This window comes from Ammodytes marinus (assembly GCF_949987685.1).
Source record: "Ammodytes marinus genome assembly, chromosome: 15".
Classification (NCBI taxonomy): domain Eukaryota; kingdom Metazoa; phylum Chordata; class Actinopteri; order Uranoscopiformes; family Ammodytidae; genus Ammodytes; species Ammodytes marinus.
Window position 1 is genome coordinate 9,105,536 of NC_137219.1, and position 21,999 is coordinate 9,127,534.

Consider the following 21,999-nt stretch of genomic DNA (forward strand, 5'->3'; position numbering starts at 1 on the left):
CATCTGTACTGCTTTTAATGATTGTTATTTTGAAGAAAAGCTGAGCCTTTTTTCTAACTGTCTTACTTGGATGTCTCAGTGGATCACTAATAAAAGATTTGAGAGCATTAAAACACTTTAACTATTTTTTTAGAAGGCCTTGAAATTACAGGAAGAAATAGGCTACACTTTGGCAACACTTTAATCGGAGCATCTAAATCACAGCCCACCCTCAAAAATAATGTGTTAAATGTTGCCCTACATCCCTCGTGGCCTACTCCTGCCACCTAGCGGCTCTAGACTAATCATCCCTGTTAGGGGTCTTGCACAGGTGCATTAAGAGATGTGTGGGGGGTGCAATACCCATGGAGTACGGTGGCAGCCATATGGCAAGATGACAAGACAGTTCACATCCAATGCAATGCTTACCTGTTATATTGGCTGACGAGATTATAAAAATAAATAAAAGAACAATTGTGACACTTACAGGCAATGACAAGTGTTCGCTTGAACATCAATCTAGCAGTCATGATCATAAACAGATGGCTAGCAGATGCCCGGTACATCCAGGTGGCTATTTGTCTCCATCCCTGCAGCTTTCTCAACGTAACCACTTCTGACTCCTCACTGCCCACATGTAAGCACGCCAACCACGCCTGTTTAACTCTCCAGCCAATCAGAGGGCAGCATGGTGAAGTGGCTGAGAATTCTCAGCGAATCACAGCACTTGTTGTTGCGGGGATGCTCGTGTGCACATTTGAGGCCGCCTCGAGCTGTCAGCAGGGAGGAAGGTATGGATGCTACTTTCCTAACGCTACCGGCTTCACAAAGTACTTTTAAAAGTTTCGTTTGGGCTTTTCCTTGAATCACTAAACACGAAATTAACCTGCTAAATCTCAGTTTATTCGGATATTTTTAATTTGCTGACACGACATTCCTCTTGTAGCTTGTAGCAAACACTTTTGTATCTTTATGTGTGTGTAAATGTTGTCATTTCTTCGGGCTGTTTTTTTTTAAACTGGTCCCTTATTGTGGTGTCTATATTGCTGTGAGGAGTCTCGCTTTGAAAATTAGAGGTTCGGGTTTTGGTTTTGGTTGTTGTGGTGGTTTGGCCGGGTCTCTTTTTTTAGCTGACATCTGTGTGAATATAGTCGAAACCACCAGACACAGCCTGTATGAATAGCTGCATTGTGGCCAATTCAGGTTCAAACGTATAGGCCTCTCCCATAGACGGGGGCCTTGGGTAAATACCGTCTGGTTGTTGTTAACCTCACCAATCGGTTTTCTGAGCTTTATTTCTGCCCCGCTCGTCTGTCAGAAAGGGTCTTCATCATAGCTGTGTTCAGGCTGACACGGTGCGTCGCCGTGCTCGCGAGTAAATTACCGGTGACAGGGAGCTGTCCTGTTGTTTATGGTCGCGCCTTGCTGTCAGCCCGCAGTGCCACAGTCTCAACAACATCACCAGTCAAGCCAATGATGCCGCACACAAACAAATCCAGGAACACCCCGACGACGTCTGACTCCGCGGGCTCTGTCCAAGGAGGAGAAGATGCAGGAGAAGATCTAGGCCCGGTATACCAGGAGGAGAGCCGGGCTGCAGGGGAAGGAGGAGAGGACAATGTTGGAGACAGCGAGATCATCAAGTCCCCCAGTGACCCCAAACAGTACAGGTAAAAAGACACTTCTACTTTATACAAGTTAAAGGAGCAGTCAGCGATTCTGGACTGGCCATATGCTTTGTTGTCAAAATCACCTTGTGTCAAAATCAGTGATTATCTCCTCACAATCTGCTACTTGTCCATGCTGTGTGCACGCTGAAAAAATATCTGGTTTTATTTCACAGCCTATAGGCTCCATAAACTGGCATGTTACCAAAGGGTGGGTAAACATAGGGGTCCAACATGCCCGTTTACAGAGCCTAGGCTGTGTTTTAACACCAGATTTCTTTTCAGTGCACATATTACGGACAGGTAGTGGATCGTGAGGAGATACTCAATGATTTTGACAAAAAAAAAGTGATATTGTTGACATCAAGCATTCTCCAGAATCGCTGACCCCACCTATAACCCCATATTCAAGCTATCATACGAGATGTGACCGTTCTCTTGGCTATTAAAAGTATTACCATTAGAATTGAGCTGTTGTGACCCTGCTACATGATTTATCTCCTTTATTATACAGAGCAAAAATATAAATGCAACACTTTTGTTTTTGCTCCCATTTTTCAACTCAACAATCTAAAACTTTTTCTATATATACAAAATAACCATCTCTCTCAAATATTGTTGACAAATCTGTCTAAATCTGTGTTAGTGAGCACTTCTCCTTTGCTGAGATAATCCATCCCACCTCACAGGTGTGGCATTATCAAAATGCTGATTAGACAGCATGAATATTGCACAGGTGTGCGTAAGGCTGGCCACAATAAAATGACACTGAAATGTGCAGTTTATTGGGGGGGGGGGGAGTCAGAAAACTAGTTAGTTTTCTTTACAGTTTTTTTAACCTTTATTTATACAGGTAAATCCCATTGAGAACAGACACTCTTTTTCAAGGGAGACCTGGGGCATCTACAGAAAATGGTAAATGGACTCCACTTATACAGCGCTTTTCCCTGGTTTTTCACAGACTCAAAGCGCTTTACATTGTTTTGTACACATTCACCCACTCACACACACATTCAGGCACCGATAGCAGCAGCAGCAGCAGCTACCACGCAGGGTGCAAGCTAACTATCAGGAGCAATTTGGGGTTCAATGTCTTGCCCAAGGACACTTCGACATGTGGCGGGTAGGCGGGTATCGAACCTCCGACCCCGCACTCCAGAGGCGACCTCCCTGCCCACTTCGCCACTGCCGCCCCAAAAAGAAAGTCAAATCTCCTAACCTTTAAGCCTCCTTTACTTAACCTTTGTGGAAAACGTCATCGGGTCAAGGAGAGATGAAAAGGTGCTTCCTTTCGAACATAGGAAAAGACTTCAGGTTGTCGCCAACAGAGTGAGAATCATTTAGGTCGGACGTGGCCAACGGGAATGTTCTAGGCCACTTGAAGCCCAATTCACATGTGAAAAAAAGAGGTTACACTTAAAGGCCTACTTCACCGGTTTGAATATGAAGGTGAATTGAATTCTGAGATCCTATGTAGTATAAATGTGCAAAAAAAATTTAAATCGGTTCATCCTAGCCTGAGAAAAGGCAGAAAGAGTTTTTTTTAACCCTATATTTCTCTTTCTCGTGACATCACAGAAAGAGAAATATAGGGTTAAAAAAAACGTACTTGTAAATATTACTGTGATGTCACAGTAAAAGACATCACAGTAATATTTACAAAGTAATTTTTTTTTTTTTAACCCTATATTTCTCTTTCTGTGATGTCACGAGAAGGCCTTCTCGTGACATCACAGATGTCACGAGAAGGCCTTTTCTCAGGCTAGGATGAACCGATTTCAATTTTTTTCGCACATTTATACTACATAGGATCTCAGAATTCAATACACCTTCATATTCAAACCGGTGAAGTAGGCCTTTAAGCTATGTTGATGTTGAAATTAACTGCCCCAAGTAGTCTTTATTAAATGTGAAGTTGGCATTGTATTTTCTTATGGTGTAAATTATGGGCTACGAAAATAACTACTATGATGTTGGTCTTTTATGAGTTTATTATCTTAAAGGGGGCGGGGGGATTCTTCGCCTTTTCTCCATAATGTTTTTTGTTTTAGCCGAGTTAAATCTTCCTCTCTTCTCTTCTCTCTTCGTATTCACGTGGGGCCAATCCGAATAGTCCAATCTCCTAACCTATAAACCTCCTTTCCTATACCTTAACCCCTAAACGTCATCGGGGTTAAGGAGAGATGAAAGGTGCTTCCTATCGAACATAGGAAAAGACAGCACTGTTTCAAATGAATTCGACTCCACTTTTCCTAACCGACGTCATTGCGCGACGGCGAGTAGTGCTGACGTGAGTCACTAGCGTGAAACTACACTAGCCTATTCTCGCTCGTTTGATCCATGCGTTCTTTTCATATTGATTTTAATCAGGTTGTCGCCAACAGAGTGAGAATCACTTGCATATATCCCAATTCACATGTGGAATAAAAAGAGGCTACACTTATGTTGTTGAAATTAACTGCCCCCAGTAACTTCATTAAATGTGAAGTTGGTATTTTATTTTCTTATGGTGTAAATTATGTTCTACGAAAATAACTATTATGATGTTGGTCTTTTATGAGTTCTTTATTATCTTTATGGGGGAGGGGGGGGTATTTTGTTTTAGCCGAGTTAAATCTTCCTCTCTTCTCCTCTCCTCTCTTCTGTTTTACCTCTCGTTCGTATTCGTGTAGAGTCGGTAAACTCCGCCTGTTGCTTTAAATCTTGCCGCCATAAAGGATTATGGGATACCACTATCTCCTTTCCTTTCGCATAGGTTGGTCCGGAGTAACCTATGCTAAAGGAGGGTTAAAGGATGAATCGAGGCTCCTTTCCTATGCCTTTCCTAAGCATTTTGAGAATTCGAATCACCTATCCGCCGAGTACTTCCAGGTCATCTCCATAGGAAAGGAAATTTCGTATGCAAAAAAGACTATTCGGAGAGGCCCAAAGGCTGCTTTGAGGCACCTTTCTTAAGCATTTTATTCAAACCACCTTTCCACCATTTACTTCCGGGTCATCTCGTTAGGAAAGGAAATTTCCTATGCAAAAAACTGAATCCGAAGAGGCCCCTGTTCCCATTTACATGTTCTAGTGGCCAGAATAAAAGGCCACTAAGGCACACCTGTGCAATAATCATGCTGTCTAATCAGCATCTTGATATGCCACACCTGCCACAGGCCACAATCAACAACCTGATCAACTATATCTGTAGCGACTGCTCTCCAATAAAGGCCGCTAAGAGGCTTAATGGGCTCCAGGCAGTTACGCGTCCAAACAAATCTCCAACTCCGGTGATGGGTATAGTTTAAAGAGTTTAATAAATGAAAGGCAGAATTACAACGGATGAATGAGAACATGTAGATGGTGTTGAAAATAAACAAATAAAATATATACTGCTGTAATTGAAGGTTATTTGACGTTGTTGACGATAAGTTGACGGTAAACAGAAAATAAAACAGGTGCGCCACTAACCCCCTTTGTATCCTAACCCTCGCCCGCCACAAGTGCCCCGGTATATAAACCACACCCACACCCACATGTGTCAATCAAAACGGAAGTGTATAACTTTTCAAAATAAACAATTTTGGCCCCTACAATTCCGGCCCCTAATTATTATGTTTCAAATTCAAATAATAATTACACATTTGACATGACAATCAACACAGTAAATATATTTTCTTGATCTTCTTTCTTCATTATTTGTAATCCAAAGAAAGAGTGATTAGTCAAAGTCATGTCTCCAGGAACAAAGTCAAGAGGTCAAAAGTTTGTTTGGGTCAGTCAATGATCCTCTGCCTCCAGTAGTAGGCAGACTTTGTTGATGGGCCTGGTCAGAAATCTGGTCTTGGACTTGATCCGAAGCTGACGTACAAGTCCCTTTTTGTCCATCATGGTCTCCACAATCCTTCCAGTCAACCAGGAGTTGCGAGGTGCTGAATCATCCACAATGACGACGATGTCTCCTGGGGTGAAGTTGCGTCTTATGTTGGACCATTTCTGTCGTTCTTTTTTTCTTCTTCTTCTTCTTTTTTCTTTCTCTCTTCTCTTTTCTCTATCAGGGTTCTGAGGCCACTCTTCCTGAGGACCAAGAAGAAACGGAGGTCCGTACACCCACATTTCCTTCTTTAGGAAAGCTTTAACTTTCACACCTCTGGAAGCCATGTCTGCGGGATTGTCATTCGTGTTGACATACCTCCACTGATGTTCATCTGAGGCTTTGGCAATTTCAGTCACTCTGTTAGCCACGAATGTTCGAAATCGTGTGGTCCTGTTCTTTATGTACTTGAGCACAGAGGTGCTGTCAGTCCAAAATGTAGAGTCTGCTAGTTCCATCTGCAGCTCTTTCCTCAATATTGTGTCCATTCTGCCTGCCATGGTAGCAGCAGTCAACTCCATGCGAGGGATAGTGACTGGCTTCAAAGGAGCCACTCTGGCCTTTCCCATCACAAATGCACAATGTGTTTGGCCATGGTTGTCATGCAGTAACAAATAACTCACAGTTCCATAACCATCCTGACATGCATCAGCAAAATGGTGTAGCTGAGCAGATGTTACCGTTCCGAAGTTTGTAGGTTTGAAGCATCTATTGACTTTAAAGTCTTCCAAGTTATGGAGTTCCTGAATCCAGCTCATCCATTCCTGCACAAAAGAGTCTGGTATCACATCATCCCAACCAGTCTTTTCCCGACACAATTCCTGTAGGATCCTTTTTGCAGTCAGGACTACTGGTGCCAACATTCCAAGGGGATCATATACAGAGCTGACAGTCGACAAAATCCCTCGTCTTGTCAGTGGTCTGTTTTTGAGGATGATTTTGAACTTGAAGACGTCAGACTGAACACACCATTGTACACCTAACATCCTCTCCACAGGTAATTTGTCATGGTCCAAATCCAGATCCTTCATTTCTTTTGCTCTTTCCGTTTCAGGTATGGCAGCCAATACATGACGACTATTGCTTATCCACTTGGTGAGTACAAAGCCTCCCTTGGAGCAAATGGCTCTTAACTCGTGATAAAGAGCTATTGCGTCCTCTTCTGAAGCTGCTGAAGCGAGGCAGTCATCCACATAAAAGTTGTTCAAGATGGTGTTGATAGTTTGTGGGCTGAACTGGCCAGTGTTGTCTTCAGCACATTTCCTCAGGGCAAAATTTGCACAACTTGGAGATGATGTTGCTCCAAATAAATGCACCGTCATTCTGTATTCCACCATGTTCTGACTGTAATCTCCATCAGGCCACCAGACGAACCGTAGCAGGTCCCGATCTTCCTTTGGTACTTGCACTTGGAGGAACATCGCTTCGATATCCGCAGCAATGACAACAGGTTCTTTACGGAATCTAGCTATGACTCCAATCAAGGTGCTGGTGAGGTCTGGCCCCTGTAAGAGCTGAGAGTTCAGTGAAACTCCCCGATATGTAGCTCCACAGTCGAAGACTACTCGAAGTTTTTTCTTTTGTGGATGCAAAACTCCATGGTGTGGTAGATACCATTTTCTGCCATCACTACGTTCCAAGATCCCTTCTGGTACTTTCTCTGCATAACCCTTGGATATCATGTCAGACATGAAGTTGGTGTACTCCAAGTGATAGCATGGATCTCTCTGGAAACGCCTTTTTAAGTTTAGTGTCCTCTGTTCAGCGCAGTTCTTATTGTCAGGCAAGCAGATTTTCCTGTCCTTCAATGGTAAGCCAAAGCAGTAATGTCCATTTACCAGCTTTGCAGATGCTGAAACCAACTCCAAGAACTGCTGATCTTCTTTTGAAGGTTCTTGGTCATCTTTGACACACTCAGGAAAGTCAATCTTGTACTGCTGCTCCCACTGCTCATCAAGTGTAACAACTGATATCCTGTTAACACTGATGTCTGACTGCTCCTGAGCATAATCATCTTTTCCTCCCAGAGGTCCATTAACTGTCCAGCCGAGCAATGTTTTAACGGCATACGGTCCATCTCCCACACTTCTAATGACTTGAAGTGGTTCAAGAGCCTTTGGTACATCAGAGCCAATCAGCAACTCAATCTCACAGTCCAGTTCAGGTAAGTGAATATTCTTCAAATGAGACCACTGTTTGATGTCATTTTGATGTGGGATGTTTCCTTTGTGCACAGGCATTGTCTTCTGTGTGTACACACATGGGAGATCACAGAACTCAGTGCCATTCAGTCCTGTTACCTCTAGGCCTGAAACAATGCTGGTTTCCACGACCTTCCTTTGACCCATTGTTCTCAGAAGAATATTTGATTTTCTTCCCTGGAGATTGAGTTTAGTCATTAGCCCCAATGTGCAAAATGACGCAGTGCTTCCCGGGTCAAGAAATGCATATGTATGCACTGTTGTGTTCCCCTTCTTTGCCTTTACTTTCACAGGCACTATTGAGAGTTTGCAGTTGTCTTCACCGGCCCCAGTAAGACCACTTGTCTGTACCGAGGCTATGGCTCCGATGTCGGCTTCTTCTTTTGTTGGAGATTGATGTTTGTCCATTTCGTTCCTTCTTTGGTGGATATGCAGCATCCGAGGATGCTTCAAATTGCATATGTTGCAGCTGAGTCGCTTCCTGCAGTCCTTACTCATGTGTCCCTTCTGCAGACAACCAAAGCAGGCTCCATTTTCTTTTAAGAAAGTGATTTTCTCATGATGTGCTTTCTTTTCCAATAGGAAACACACCTCCAAAGCATGTCCACCTCCACAGAACGTACACCTTTTTACAGCCGGCCAACTCTCCATTTTCCTAGGTCCATTTCCATGTTTCTCATGTGCAACTGTCACAGTGGTAGCAAATGTACTTCCTTTGATTCTTGGATGCTGTGGTTTTGACATAAAACTCCTTCCATCCTTGCTTGGTGTTGGAGTGTCTCTGATGTCTCCAAACACTGGATCAGTTGCAATCCTCACTTGTTTTTCCAGGTAATTAACCAGATCCCTGAAGGTAGCTCTTTGTTTGTACCTTTCCTGAAAATCACATGCCACAGATCTCCATTTATCCCTCAGTCGATATGGCAGCTTCTTTATGATAATTAGCAGATTAGCAGACATGTTGAGCTCCTGCATGTTGTTGACATCTTCCATGGCATTGCAACATCCTCTTAGAAACAGAGTGTATGCTTGTAATGTTTTTGTGTCATCTGGTTTTATTGACGACCATGAAAGAGCCTTCTCCATGTAGGCTGTAGCGATTTTATGCTCGTTGCCAAAGTGCTCCTGCAGTAAGGACTTTGCCTTCCTGAATCCTCTTTCTGCTGTCATATGAACGCAGCTCCTCACCATTTCTCTAGGTTGTGCTTCTGTATACTGTTCGAGATAATAAAGACAATCTGTGGGGTTTGGGTTCTTGCTTTCAATATTGTGTTCAAAGGATTTTATGAATGTTTGAAATTGAAGTGGGTCACCATCAAAACGACGAATCTCTTTCTTGGGCATTAAAGAGAGACACTGTTGCTGGACCATTAATGCAGTGATGTCATTTTGCTTTTCCATGATATGAATCATATTGCTCTGTTCACCATTGTTTGGAGCAGGCAATGTTGTAGGTACTGTAACATTTGACTGTACTGTCACTGGCACTGTGGGGAGAGATTGGGTTTGCGTAATGTCTCCGTCAGCAGTGGCAATCATTTGTGTTCTATTTTCATGTTGTTTCTTCACCATATATGAGTTCATACCATCTGACGCTCTTGATCTGTGGCTACGCACACCAGATCTACTTGAGGCTCTGAGAATTTTCATTTTTGCCATTGTAGCAGCAAGGTTTCCATCCAGTTCCAGTTGCTCTTTTTTCCTCCTTAGCTGCTCTTCCTGCTTCCTAAGCTGCTCTTCCTGTGCTTCTATGGCATGTTTATCTTTAAGCATTTGTTGTTGCACAATAAGAGCAGCCATTTCAGCCTCAGCCTTGATGCATGCAGATGAGGTGGTGGACAATCTTGAGCATGAAGAATGTGATTTGTGACTCCGGTTTGTAATATTTGACACACTGTCACTTGGATTTATTTCATCCTGCATGTCAGATATCGCTTTATTCTGTTGGGAAGGAATGGCAGGTTGAACATCAGAGTGTGGTATATTTCCCTTTAATTCAACAGGTGCCTCCTCTTCAGTTGGAATGGGAAAGATGACTGATTGTGCAGTTAACACATCTGTAGTCACATTTCTTGCTTGCTGACAGGGTCCTTCAATCTCAGAGAGCCATGTTTGGACATCATCAGTGAAGTCTGTGTTGTGTTTTATTATGCGTCCAAACCATTCATTTTGTGTTACCTTTTCCTCTTTGGGAAGTAAAACCATCACTGACTCATGTGTTGCATTTGCATTTTCATGCAGTTGTTTGAGTTCCTCCAGTTTGAATTGCACTTTCTTTGCATTTTCATCACATTTCATGAGCCCTTTCATTTCAAGTGAGAGCTCTTTCATTTTTGTCACATTAGATTGACGTTGCTTTTGAAGAGTTTCCATTTTGCAAGCCAGCGCTTTGGCTGTAAGCTTGACCGTTCTCTTCTCCGTATTTTCCATTTCATTTGCGTCACTCATTATGCGAACTTTCAATTTTCACAATTCATCAAAGCACAGAGCAACAGACACAATGCAATCCGCAATGACATTGATTCAGCCAATATGCGATTTCCACACAACAGCACAGCACAGCACAGCGGCGGCCTCAGCTCACCACGCGGTCAAATCAGCCCAAACAATTGCCGATCGCGACAACCAAGCACGCGCAACACAAGCCAAAACAAACAGTCCCCAATGGACAAAACGGCAGCCTTCCAAACTGTGTTCAACTTCAAACAAATACACAGAAGGATCAACAAACATACCGTTTCTGATGGCTGTGATGCACTGCTGTCACTCGCGCGTTACACCGCTGCTGCAACTGTCAATTGTGTCTCTGATCCAAGGCGTCCGTGGAAAAGAGTCCAATGTTGCTTAGTTCGTTCACTCCAAAACATCGAGATCCAAGCGGTAAGAGCAACGTTGAATCCCGTCCATGCCGTGGTGTTTTTGGATTGTAGTTTTCTGTTTACTAATTGTAGCGACTGCTCTCCAATAAAGGCCGCTAAGAGGCTTAATGGGCTCCAGGCAGTTACGCGTCCAAACAAATCTCCAACTCCGGTGATGGGTATAGTTTAAAGAGTTTAATAAATGAAAGGCAGAATTACAACGGATGAATGAGAACATGTAGATGGTGTTGAAAATAAACAAATAAAATATATACTGCTGTAATTGAAGGTTATTTGACGTTGTTGACGATAAGTTGACGATAAGTTGACGGTAAACAGAAAATAAAACAGGTGCGCCACTAACCCCCTTTGTATCCTAACCCTCGCCCGCCACAAGTGCCCCGGTATATAAACCACACCCACACCCACATGTGTCAATCAAAACGGAAGTGTATAACTTTTCAAAATAAACAATTTTGGCCCCTACAATATCCGAAGGAGATGTGTTGCACTGCGTGAGGCAAATGGTGGTCACACCAGATACTGTTATGCCATCAGAACACCAGAACGTGTACATGGGAACACGTCTCCGGTCTCAATGGGATTCACCTGTATAAATAAAGGTTAAAAAAAAAGCTGACTGGTTTTCTGACCATTGCCATAATATGATTTTACGTTAGGATACTTTTTCTCCCGCTCGTAATCGGAAGCAAATGAGGCAGATCCACTAACCCAGATTCAAAGATTTCCTCCAGCTGGATGATGAGTACAGTATTATTGTAGTTCGATAGAACGATTTCATGCTATACGCGCACACCAGAGCCTCAGGCCTCCGTGGGGCTTACACACTAAGAAATTTAGTGTGAAAATGGATACAACAAGAGAGTCTCAAAAGTAAATTGGTGAATGGACTCCACTCATATGGCGCTTTTCACATAATTTCTCAGACCCAAAGCGCTTTACATTGTTTTGCCTTATTGACAAACACACTAACACACTGATGGCAGCAGCTACCAGGCAGGGTGCAAGCTAACCATCGGGAGCATTTGGGGCTTCAGTGGCTTGCCCAGGCACACTTTGTTATATGGCAGGAGGGTGGGGATAGTACTACCAACCCTTAGCCACAGGCGACCCAAGGTGTTAGACGAGACATTTGATTCAATGGCCAGGTCGAAAATGAAACGAGAAATAAAAACTACTAAAGCTGTAAAACGACACTGTCTCCAAACTGTCTTCTCTGGATGCAAAGGATCTGCTTCACCTTTTATGACCTTTCTCCCTCCAGGTACGTTGTGCTTGACAATGGGCTGCGAGCTCTGCTTATATCTGACTACAGCGGCCCAGCTTCAGAAGACTCTGACGGAGAGGAAGAAGGGGAAGAGGAGGAGGAAGAGGAGGAATCTGGAGATGAAACGGGGGACGAGTCTGAGGAAGACGACGATGAGCAGGGTGATGGTGAAGATGACGACTGGGAGGGGACAAAGAAGAAAGGAAATGCAGAGAAACAGGTACGAAGCATGGGCTGCTATGATATTCTGACGGTATGATAACCTTGTGCAAAAATACCATGGTATCACGGTGTTACGATTACAGCTCTCAAATGTGTTAGTTTGAAATGCCTCTGTGAAAAACTAATATTTTTTTTTTAAACATGTAGAATATTCTGAACATAAATAAACTTGTGTGAACAAGATTAAAATAAAAGCAGTCCTCTTTAAGTGAGCAGCTCGACATGGTTTTTAGAGACATGCTGACTTTCCACTTTTTAGTAAAAGTGGAAATAAACTTGTATGTTAACATCCTGTGTGTTCTAGTACCTTAGAACGGTATGACGGAGATAATGGCGGTATTTAAACCTTGACTTTTTCATACCTCTGTATACCCTAAAACCGGTTATTGTCCCATGCCTAAGTACTGCTAAGAACTTCCATCAGGCCTTAGCGAGTCAAGCAAAACCTGTTCATTGTTCCTTGTTTGACCAATTCTGTGATTACTTCTGGTTGTTTTTTCATGGGATTTGTTGCTAATAAGAAAAACATTAAGTGCATTGTCCGACTCCAACTTCACCTGTCCTGTGTGTGCATGCAGTGTGCAGCAGCACTGTGCGTCAGTGCGGGCAGCTTCAGCGACCCCAACGACCTCCCCGGCCTCGCTCACTTTCTGGAACACAGTGAGTAATCAACCAGAGAGAGGGGTCAAGTCATTGAGAGGGAGATGTTTCGTCTTTTTGTCACCTAGCAACTAGTCCATTAATTTCAGTTCCGACTTGCAACAGCTCAGATCACAACATAAAATAATTGCCTCAGAGTCTGTGCAACACGCATCACCCTGTGTCCTTAGACTCAACCACATTTTTTTTAGTGCAATCCTGGAGTAACTTTGCTATTTTTAAATTATTCAGTGCACCCTACTTTTTACTGAACTTGTTTTTATCAAGTTCTCCTTCAGTTAATAATATCTGGCATTTCACATTATACCCTCTGCCAAGAAACAAAGATCGCAAGGGAACTTGTTACATTTAAGGGTTATGTTATCCGGTCCAGAATAAAAAGCAAGAGTCGCTCTCTTCTCTTTAACTACAGCATATCTTTGGAATTGCAATCTGGTCTACACTTTACTGTCAGTGGAGAAATGGTGACATCCCTCTCCTCTACCGGTTGGGATTGTTTAGCCTTGTCTCTCAACGGTCTGTTAGAAAGAAACACCTTTCACATTCTCACAGACAGTGTTAACAGCAAGATTTAGATTTAGGAAAATATCATTCAATTCTGTTGTGTTTAAGGGGGCAATATGATTGCAACACTGTCTGTGTTCGGCCAGCAATACAGATAAAAATAAGATATCCAAGGACCGTACTATGATGGATCTTTTCATCTTAAATTCCTTTATTTTTCTGAACCTCTTCTCTTCTACTCCCCTTTCCCCAACTGCTTTCCCACTGTGTCTCAGTGGTGTTCATGGGCAGCGAGAAGTACCCCTCGGAAAATGGCTTTGATTCTTTCCTCAAGAAGCACGGCGGGAGCGACAACGCCTCCACCGACTACGAGAGAACCATCTTCCAGTTTGACGTGCAGAGGAAAAGCTTCAAAGAGGCTCTTGACAGGTGAGGGTGGATCAGAGTTTTTTTTTCTTCTTTTTTTTTTCAGGTCCTAAGAAGTGGACTTCACAATCACCAGATGATTTCTCAGGTAAACACAAAACATTGAAAGGAGAGAATGAACTGGAAAAACAACCACTCCAGACATTTTCAAACAGAAGAAGGTAGCTTTTTGGACACTTGTGTACTGGTATAACTGTCAATACACTGATTTGTATATTTTATTTTCATACAATGATATACAATCTTCCCAGTCCACATTGTTACGAAACAGTATTTTAATCATGTGTCAAGTAATATGACAAGTAACAACCCTAACCCAATTAATATCAGTTATTTTAATCTTTAAACAGGTGTTTTGCAAGCTGTCCTTGGTTTTCAGTCGGTTCAAAGGATGTATTCTGTTTTTGGAATTTTAGCTATAATCATGATGATGCAAATGATTCTTATCATTCTTTTTATCACATTTTATGATTAACCATTAACAAACCTAGAGCCCCCTTTTACAGCAGTGATCTCATTGTTGCAAGAATTTGTGGCTAAATAGCACGGGGACACTTTTCTTTTTTTGTGAACACCTATGGGAATATAAAATACCCCCCCAAAAAAGCCCCCTGATTTGTACCACAGGCTCGAGCAAACATTATAGGCTCAATCAGCCACCTGCCATTCTGCTGTTGTCCGTGTGATGCGTATCAGTCTGCATCTGATTGTCTTTACTGTGCGGGCTGGTATGTGGCCCCCTGATTATAGCCGCCCTCATCTGTCCTCTCTGTCCCTCTTAGGTGGGCTCAGTTCTTCATCTGCCCCCTGATGATCCGAGACGCCATTGACAGGGAGGTGGAGGCCGTTGACAGCGGTGAGTTTTGATGCTTCTGCGCACAGAGAAGTAAAGATTTTAGGCGTACTTGAGGTTAAACTTACTAAGACATACTTTAATGAATGTCTATCTTAATGTGTCTCTGTCTATTATATGTCTGTTTTCATGTGTAACATACCATGATCTAAGGAGAACAATATCTCGCTTCAATGTATGCCGAGTATGTATTGTGGTAGTGACAATAAAATAAAACTGATTCTGAACTTCTAAAGCAGCTCTTTTGCACACCAGTGATCACGGTCTTTTTCTTGCTCCTTTATAAAAAAAATTAAAAAAGTTTTCCCCCCCTTCCTCTCCTTCTGTCTTCCAGAGTACCAGCTGGCTAAGCCGTCGGACTCCCACAGGAAGGAGATGCTGTTTGGCAGTTTGGCCAAACCTGGACACCCTATGGGCAAGTTCTGCTGGGGTGAGTTTGGTAAACACAACCGCTGGGACACATAATACACGTACGGCCTCCTTTGGGGTATGTTCAGCAATAACAAGCAGGAGCGCCGAGAGAGATTGCCAAGTCTCCTTCCCTTTCTGTAGCTGATATCTCTGCTGTTTGTAAACTCGTTTTGTAAAGATGATTTTCTCCTTTCCGCTCAATTGATTTGCTCACTTTGTGACAACACCAGGGAATGCCCAGACACTGAAACAGGAGCCAAAGAAGATGAAGATCAATGTTTATAAGCGGCTGCGTGCCTTCTGGAAGAAACACTACTCCGCCCATTACATGACTCTGGCTGTGCAGTCAAAAGGTCAGCCAAAAATCTGTTCCATGTATTTTGCATCAAGAACTAAGTCCATTAGCAGTTTGATAAGAGATTTGATTGAGCTCAATTGATTCATTACAATAAATGAAATGATTAATCGAAAAAGCAATTCGTAGATTAATTGACAATTTAGACATTGATTAGTAGCAGCTCTAATAAGAATTCACTTTCATAGTGTTCAGTCAGCTGTGCCTAATCAGCCACGAATCTACTCAAATTGCACTATCTCTCTCAAAACAAAGTCAGAAACAAAATATCCAATGTGTTTCACAGAATATACAACACGACTAATTAACTACTGCTTACGAGTAATACTATGATTGGGCTTGACATTTGTGCTGAGAAAAATCATCCTTAGCCAGATAAAACAGCCTGCTGAAAGTGATGATATCTAGATCGATTTGAAACCACAAAGTATATATGCTTCACTTGGAAAAATGTATATAGCATTCAACTCCTCGTGAGGAAATATGAAAATTTTAAGTTTAAATGTATTTATCTCCTGACATGAGATTTAACTACGGTTATCTGAACTTTAATGAAAAGCGCCACTTTTTAAACAGCACTAATTGAATTTGATTACATTGGTGCAGTGCAACAAGCTGTAAACACAAGGTTGACACAATGTCACCTTAGAAAAAAGTTTGATATGCCGAAGTTGTATAATTAGACAGCCAGTGGCTATGGAAACACATTCATTATTTTTCGTGTCTAATGCTCACTTTGTTTTGGTCTCGGACAAACTCTTAGACCTGAGGCATATATCTGTCTCTTTAGCTGCTACATGCTCCATTATGTTTCACCAGCTAGGCGCTAACTCTGTCTGACTGCTGTTTGGTGCAGGGCAGGCAGACAGTGTACAATGGGTTCATGAGAGCTTTATTCACTGACCACCATAGCTGCTGGAAACAATGCTGATGAGGACGGTGTGGGAGTGAACCAAAACAATAAGCTAGATGATGCTAAAACACTCTATAGTCTAGTCAGTCTGTTAGGACTGATAGAACTGCAGAGGTGGGGCAAAATTCTCAGTTTTTTTTTTCACTATGACAAACGAGTTTCATATTACACATAGTCATTTGATCCATGGCTCATAAAGAAAGAGTGATTATTGCAGCTTTAGGCTATCATTTTTAAGATTGTAATGTAATACACTGAATGGTTATGGCAGAAGAAATGAAGGCCATAAATAATGTGTGAACAAGAAGGGTTGCCCTAACACCAAAGTAAAAAAAAAACTCCTATTTTTATGATTTTTTTATGAATGCACAGGCTAACACTTTTTACTCTTGTACTCATCAATAATGTGAAAAACACCCAGAAAAACGTGTATATTATTAAGTATCATTTGGTTGGAGAGTGCTCACTTAGAAAGTTCTGAGATGTGTTAACCTCCTTTTATACATGTGAATATAATCTATAATAATAAAACAATTTCAACAAAGCATTATACAGATAGGTCCTTTTTATTGGCTACATTTATTTGAAATGTAGTCAACGCTACAGCTGCTTTAAAAGCAAATGGTGTGCACTGCGCTGAATATTCCCCAAACCCAGAGTTATGAGTTTCCCGGCTGAATTACTGACACACACTTGAACTGTAATTTGTCCTCCTTCACTCGGTGTGTCCTTTATAGAGAAGCTGGACACTCTGGAGGAGTGGGTGAGAGAGATCTTCAGCAAGGTGCCGAACAAGTGAGTATTTGAGGAGAGACTCTCAGTCACTGTGTGAGGAGCTGCCGGTGTGATATAGATTGAGTCTGAATATCCTTTGAGACTTTTGCTCAAAATGTAAATGTCAAGCGTTCTCTCAGTCGGCCCCGTTTCTTTTGCTTTATCTCTCTTCATCTCAGACGGGGGTTCTTTTTTTCTCATTCACCTGACAGGGATAATTTCTCCCTAAAGTCAAGCTGAGTTAGTGTTTTCTCACAGAACTCCACTTCTGTTTGCTTTATGAGTCACTGTGGAAGCCCCCCCCCCCCCTCCCCAGACATGCTCATCACTGCAATGCAGAACAAACTGTGTTGGGAGAGTCCTCTTTTAGCTTATTCTAAAACTTAAATTAGTTTGTGTTGAAAAAAATTAATTGCAATTGCAGTAAATCAATCATTTTAAATAGCTTCTCGTACAGATATTTTTTTTTTATATTATGGAAGGACATTATAGTATTTTTAAGACATGTTTAGTGGTACTATCTTCAGTCATGCATCTTAAAATTCTGTTTTTGTGTCCGCAGTGGTCTACCCAAGCCAGATTTCTCTGGCATGCTGGACCCCTTTGACACACCAGCCTTTAACAAGCTCTACAGAGGTACTGATCTGCCTTACCACACAGCTCTAAATACTGAACACATCTGGTTATATAAAGCAGTGTTTCCCTAAATCTATTTATATATGTGAGGTGTCAGGAGGTTGTTGAAAGGGACGTGAAGCAGAAAAGCAATTTTTTTTTTATTATTTGTTTATCTTATACATAGAAAGATAGATAGATACTTTATTGATCCCGACGGGAATTCAGAGATTATATACATTACACCTCTACAAAAATAGGGCAATCTGGGAAAAAAAAATATTTTGGTCGAACTGCTTACAAATTAGATCTTGCAGGATCTCGGATTACAAGGCAAAAAGGTTGAGAAAATACAGCAGTAACAAGCATTAGTTGAGTTCATTTTCTATCATGTTGTTTCTCTTGACTTTGTGTCTGTGTGTTTGCAGTCGTCCCTGTTGGGAAAGTTCACTGTTTGAATATCACCTGGGCCATCCCCCCTCAAGAGGCATACTACAGGTGAGCTACGCACTCTATAAAGCGCATGGTACTGGCACATTTATGTGCCCAGTATTAGACAACCCAAACCAGACCGTCTTTTCAGATGAGTTTCTCACTTTTTGGTAGGGATGGGGCCAATCCGATATACATATTGGTATTGAGTCCGATATGGCTGCAATTCTACGTATCGGATATCGGACTGACAACTCCGATTTAAAATCTTTTTTTTTTTTTTTTTTTTTTTTTTTTTTTTTTAAAGGGACAAGCTTGGGTGGAGCTTAGACCTGAGTCTTCTGTTTACAAAACCATACCAATAAACGCTATAATGTAAAATATAGCCAGAGAGAGGAAGACTGTGCAGATAAACACACCATCACATATTTTAGTGGGGCAGAAGTGATCATTGAGAGGGATTATTTTTTTGTGACTATAATTTATATTTTCATTAGAATGTTGCATAGTCTGCCTTTCAAGATAAACCTAGATGCATTTGTGTATAATTCTTGCTCTTTTGAATTAGAATTGCTCTGTTGCTTAAGCTTTCCTAACCTTACACATAGCATCACCACAAACAAAGAAATGTATAATAATTAGTATATCGGATTGGACAGTATCGGTATCGGCCGATATCCAAAACCTGTATATCGGAATCGGATCTGAACTAAAAATAGTGGATCAGTTCATCCCTACTTTTGGGCCCCTTGTATCTATCTCCAGTGGTACTTCTTCATATAAACATAGAATTAGACCAGCCAAATATACCATGCTTTGCCCTGATTTATAGAGAGGGATTGCATTGAATCTTATTTTGTTCCTTCTTTTCGTGTTCTTCTCTCCCACTCTTCAGGGTGAAGCCTCTTCACTACATCTCTTGGCTGATTGGCCACGAAGGCACAGGAAGCATCCTCTCAGTGCTCCGAAAGAAGTGAGTGTTATTGCCTCCGTCTTGTTTGTTTTCCTGATTCGAGGGGCACTCTAAAACCCAATTAAAAGGTCTTCAATTTGCCGCGTGTACACAGGCATTTTCAAGCCCTGAGCGTGAGCCCTGAGTGTTGGGAGCCCAATCTTCGAACCGTACACTCTGTCAGCACACTTGACGATGTGATTCATCCCTGGATGTGGTTGTACAAGTGCATTTCGGCCTCTTGTTGCTAAGTGGCAAAGTGATTCTCTAAACCCCTCTGTAGTTCCCACAGTACCAAGAGCACATCCGATATTCACTTTACTATTTTCACCACTCGGAGCCTTTGATAGAATATTCCTATTTACTTAACTATGTGTTGATGAATGGAAACTCTTTAAGTCTGACTGTACTCGGTCTCAATTCCCAGTCGAAACAAACTGCTGAGGCAGTAGAGAGGTGTTTTTATTAAGTTCAGAAATGTGGTCTGTAGTCTGGCCACTGTTGTCCCCTTACTGAAAGTAGCGAATGTTCTGTCTTATCTGTTTGGAACGCTACTGATTATCAGATGCCCTAAAGTTTAAGTACCAGTGTTATATAGTGTAAAATACCTACTCCAGACTATTCCACATGCATTGTTCCTATCATTGGTTTCAGTTAATTCCAGTTCACTATGAAAACTTTCAGACATTTGAAACTTGCTTAACATTTTTTATTAAATAATCCAACCATGTCAACTTAATGTCTACTTGTTTGCTAATGCGGTGCAGACTCTTCAAACCAATCTTGGCCTTTAAGTGCATCATCACACCAGCAGACCATGTCTTCCTGCTGATAAAAGGATACACGATGTTCACAGAGACGGATTAGCCAGCTCAAGGAAGTCTCAAATCTCTGCAATTTGTTTTTCATTTTTAATTGAATTTAAAAAGGCTGCCTGAAAGCCAAACACACACACAGCAAAACGACACACACATTTTAAAGCTGTGCTGCTGCCTCAAAGGGACAACTACAGTGTTGTCTGCAATCAAGAAACATTAAGTGACTTATTTTCTATTTCCTTGCACATGTGTAAATGCTTAATGTGCCTTCTCCTTCCAGTTTATGACTGAGTAAATCTTTACCAGCAGTCTTATTTTAAAGTCAGTGTTAATTAATGGTGTGTCTGTGTGTGTGTGTCTGTGCCTGTGTGTCTTCAGGTGCTGGGCCCTGGCTTTGTTTGGAGGAAACAGTGAAACTGGCTTTGACCAAAACACCACCTATTCTATCTTCTCCATCTCCATCACCCTCACTGATGAAGGTTTCCAAAACTTCTTCGAGGTAAAGAGAATGAGTTTGTTTTCTTATGTACTTGAGTCTGTGTGGTGCAGACGTAGAAATGTTGACATCCTGGGTCGCATCATTTTTGGATTAGAAATAATTGTTGACGATTTAACATGAATCCGTATCGATTTGTTCTTTGAAGCAAGTTTACAATTTACCTTTAGAAAACACCTGTTTCCATAGCAACAAATCCTTAAAAGTGCAGGTTTTATTGACAGTCAGCTGGTTCATGACCATGACATTTTACGGTTGGTGTAATTACCACAATGAATTGATCAAATAATCAAAACAAAAAAAATCAAAGTTTGTACACTAAAAATGAACCAAACCAAATTTATTTTGAAAAAAAATTTGCCAAAAGATAAACTCAACTAAAATATTCTGACAGTAAAAAAAAAAGCCAACAGAACCAGATCATACGCCATTTGATTAGAAATTCAAATAGATATATTTCTATTTGAACACTAAAACACATAACGAGATTAACTTAAACTCACTTATCTGTAAATGATATATGCAAAGCTTCTTTTAAAAGATTTTGGAAAGCATTCATATTTTCAATCAAAAGTCTCTTGTACGTTCATGGGTGAGAACACCACCAATCATGTACCCAACATCAGAACTTATTTAATACCAATCAGTCTCTGTCACTGTCTTAAGTTCAACATGAATTAAAGTGTGGTGCAAAATGTAGGTGCACCGTTATTCCTTATAACTTCATCCAGGATTAAGTTATCAATATAATATACTAAACAGGAACATTTAGTCTGAATTAGTTGAGCCACATTGGAGAACAGAGACTGGTAGCAGTGTGTAAACTGGATGTAATCTGCATGGAGCCAGCGGGGGCCTATTTGCTTTGTTTGAATAATTACAACAGGTAATGTCAAGGAAGCAACATGTGTCATCAGTTGCCATAACAATGCTTGCGTTGAACAGGGACACAGTTGGTCATCATTCAACAGGATGATTGTTTGTGATCTGGAGTGCCTCATTGAAACATTTTTCAGTCCATAAAACCTGCATTGATCAAGGCTGTGTAAATGCTGCAACAGCCTTGAGGTTGTTTGCTGTGTGCCGGAGCTCTTCATCACCGACGCTTCCATTCAGAAAGGAATAGCCCAGAATTGTTTGGATCACGGGGCATTTGTTTTAAACTGATTATTTCCCTGAAGCTTTTTTCAAAGAATAGGTTGACGCTTATTTGCTCTCGTTCTTTCCTGGGTTAGATCTGAACAATGATACCACTCAAAGTGTCTAATCTGTCTGTGACATGCAGCCATTGCACCCATCACAATTATTATGATGTAGGGGAGAACGGGGTAATTTGTCACATGGGTTGGATGTCACATTCGTTATATCTCGCCACCAGAGCGCGCTAGCTCTGAAATGTTGATATAAAAAAGGTCCAGAATTGGGATCAGAGGTCACATACATATACTTCCTTGGAGGAAGACAGCTGCATTTCAGGTGAGAGGATGTTTTGTGTTTTTCATGTCAAATTCAAAATATTTTGCTTCTCAGTATTTTTCTTCTAGGCTTTTACACAATGGGTTTATAACAAAACACTTGTTATCCTCAGAAAGTGTGAAGGGTAAACTATAGTTTAGATTGTGGTTAGCAAGCTAATTAGTTGTCAGATGGTTGTTGGCCTTGATGCTAGCAAGAAATTCAAGTTGGGGTTGGTCGTCAAATTTTTTGGGGGGTTGGTTG

At 41.4% G+C, this 21,999-nt stretch overlaps 1 protein-coding gene across 1 annotated transcript in view; it reads left to right on the forward strand.

Annotated features, from left to right (window-relative positions):
- The first annotated feature begins 747 nt into the window (after window positions 1-747).
- Window positions 748-21,999, forward strand: part of LOC307261302 (nardilysin-like) — a 31,484-nt gene continuing 10,232 nt past the window's right edge. The window contains exons 1-13 of the mRNA XM_080041807.1: window positions 748-770; window positions 1,412-1,649; window positions 11,847-12,069; window positions 12,650-12,731; window positions 13,511-13,664; window positions 14,444-14,517; window positions 14,849-14,944; window positions 15,156-15,278; window positions 16,931-16,988; window positions 17,530-17,603; window positions 18,011-18,080; window positions 18,910-18,987; window positions 20,163-20,283. Of these exons, the coding sequence (XP_079897933.1) occupies window positions 1,453-1,649; window positions 11,847-12,069; window positions 12,650-12,731; window positions 13,511-13,664; window positions 14,444-14,517; window positions 14,849-14,944; window positions 15,156-15,278; window positions 16,931-16,988; window positions 17,530-17,603; window positions 18,011-18,080; window positions 18,910-18,987; window positions 20,163-20,283 (1,350 nt within the window). The 5' untranslated portion in view covers window positions 748-770; window positions 1,412-1,452. The remainder of the gene's footprint in view (window positions 771-1,411; window positions 1,650-11,846; window positions 12,070-12,649; window positions 12,732-13,510; window positions 13,665-14,443; window positions 14,518-14,848; window positions 14,945-15,155; window positions 15,279-16,930; window positions 16,989-17,529; window positions 17,604-18,010; window positions 18,081-18,909; window positions 18,988-20,162; window positions 20,284-21,999) is intronic.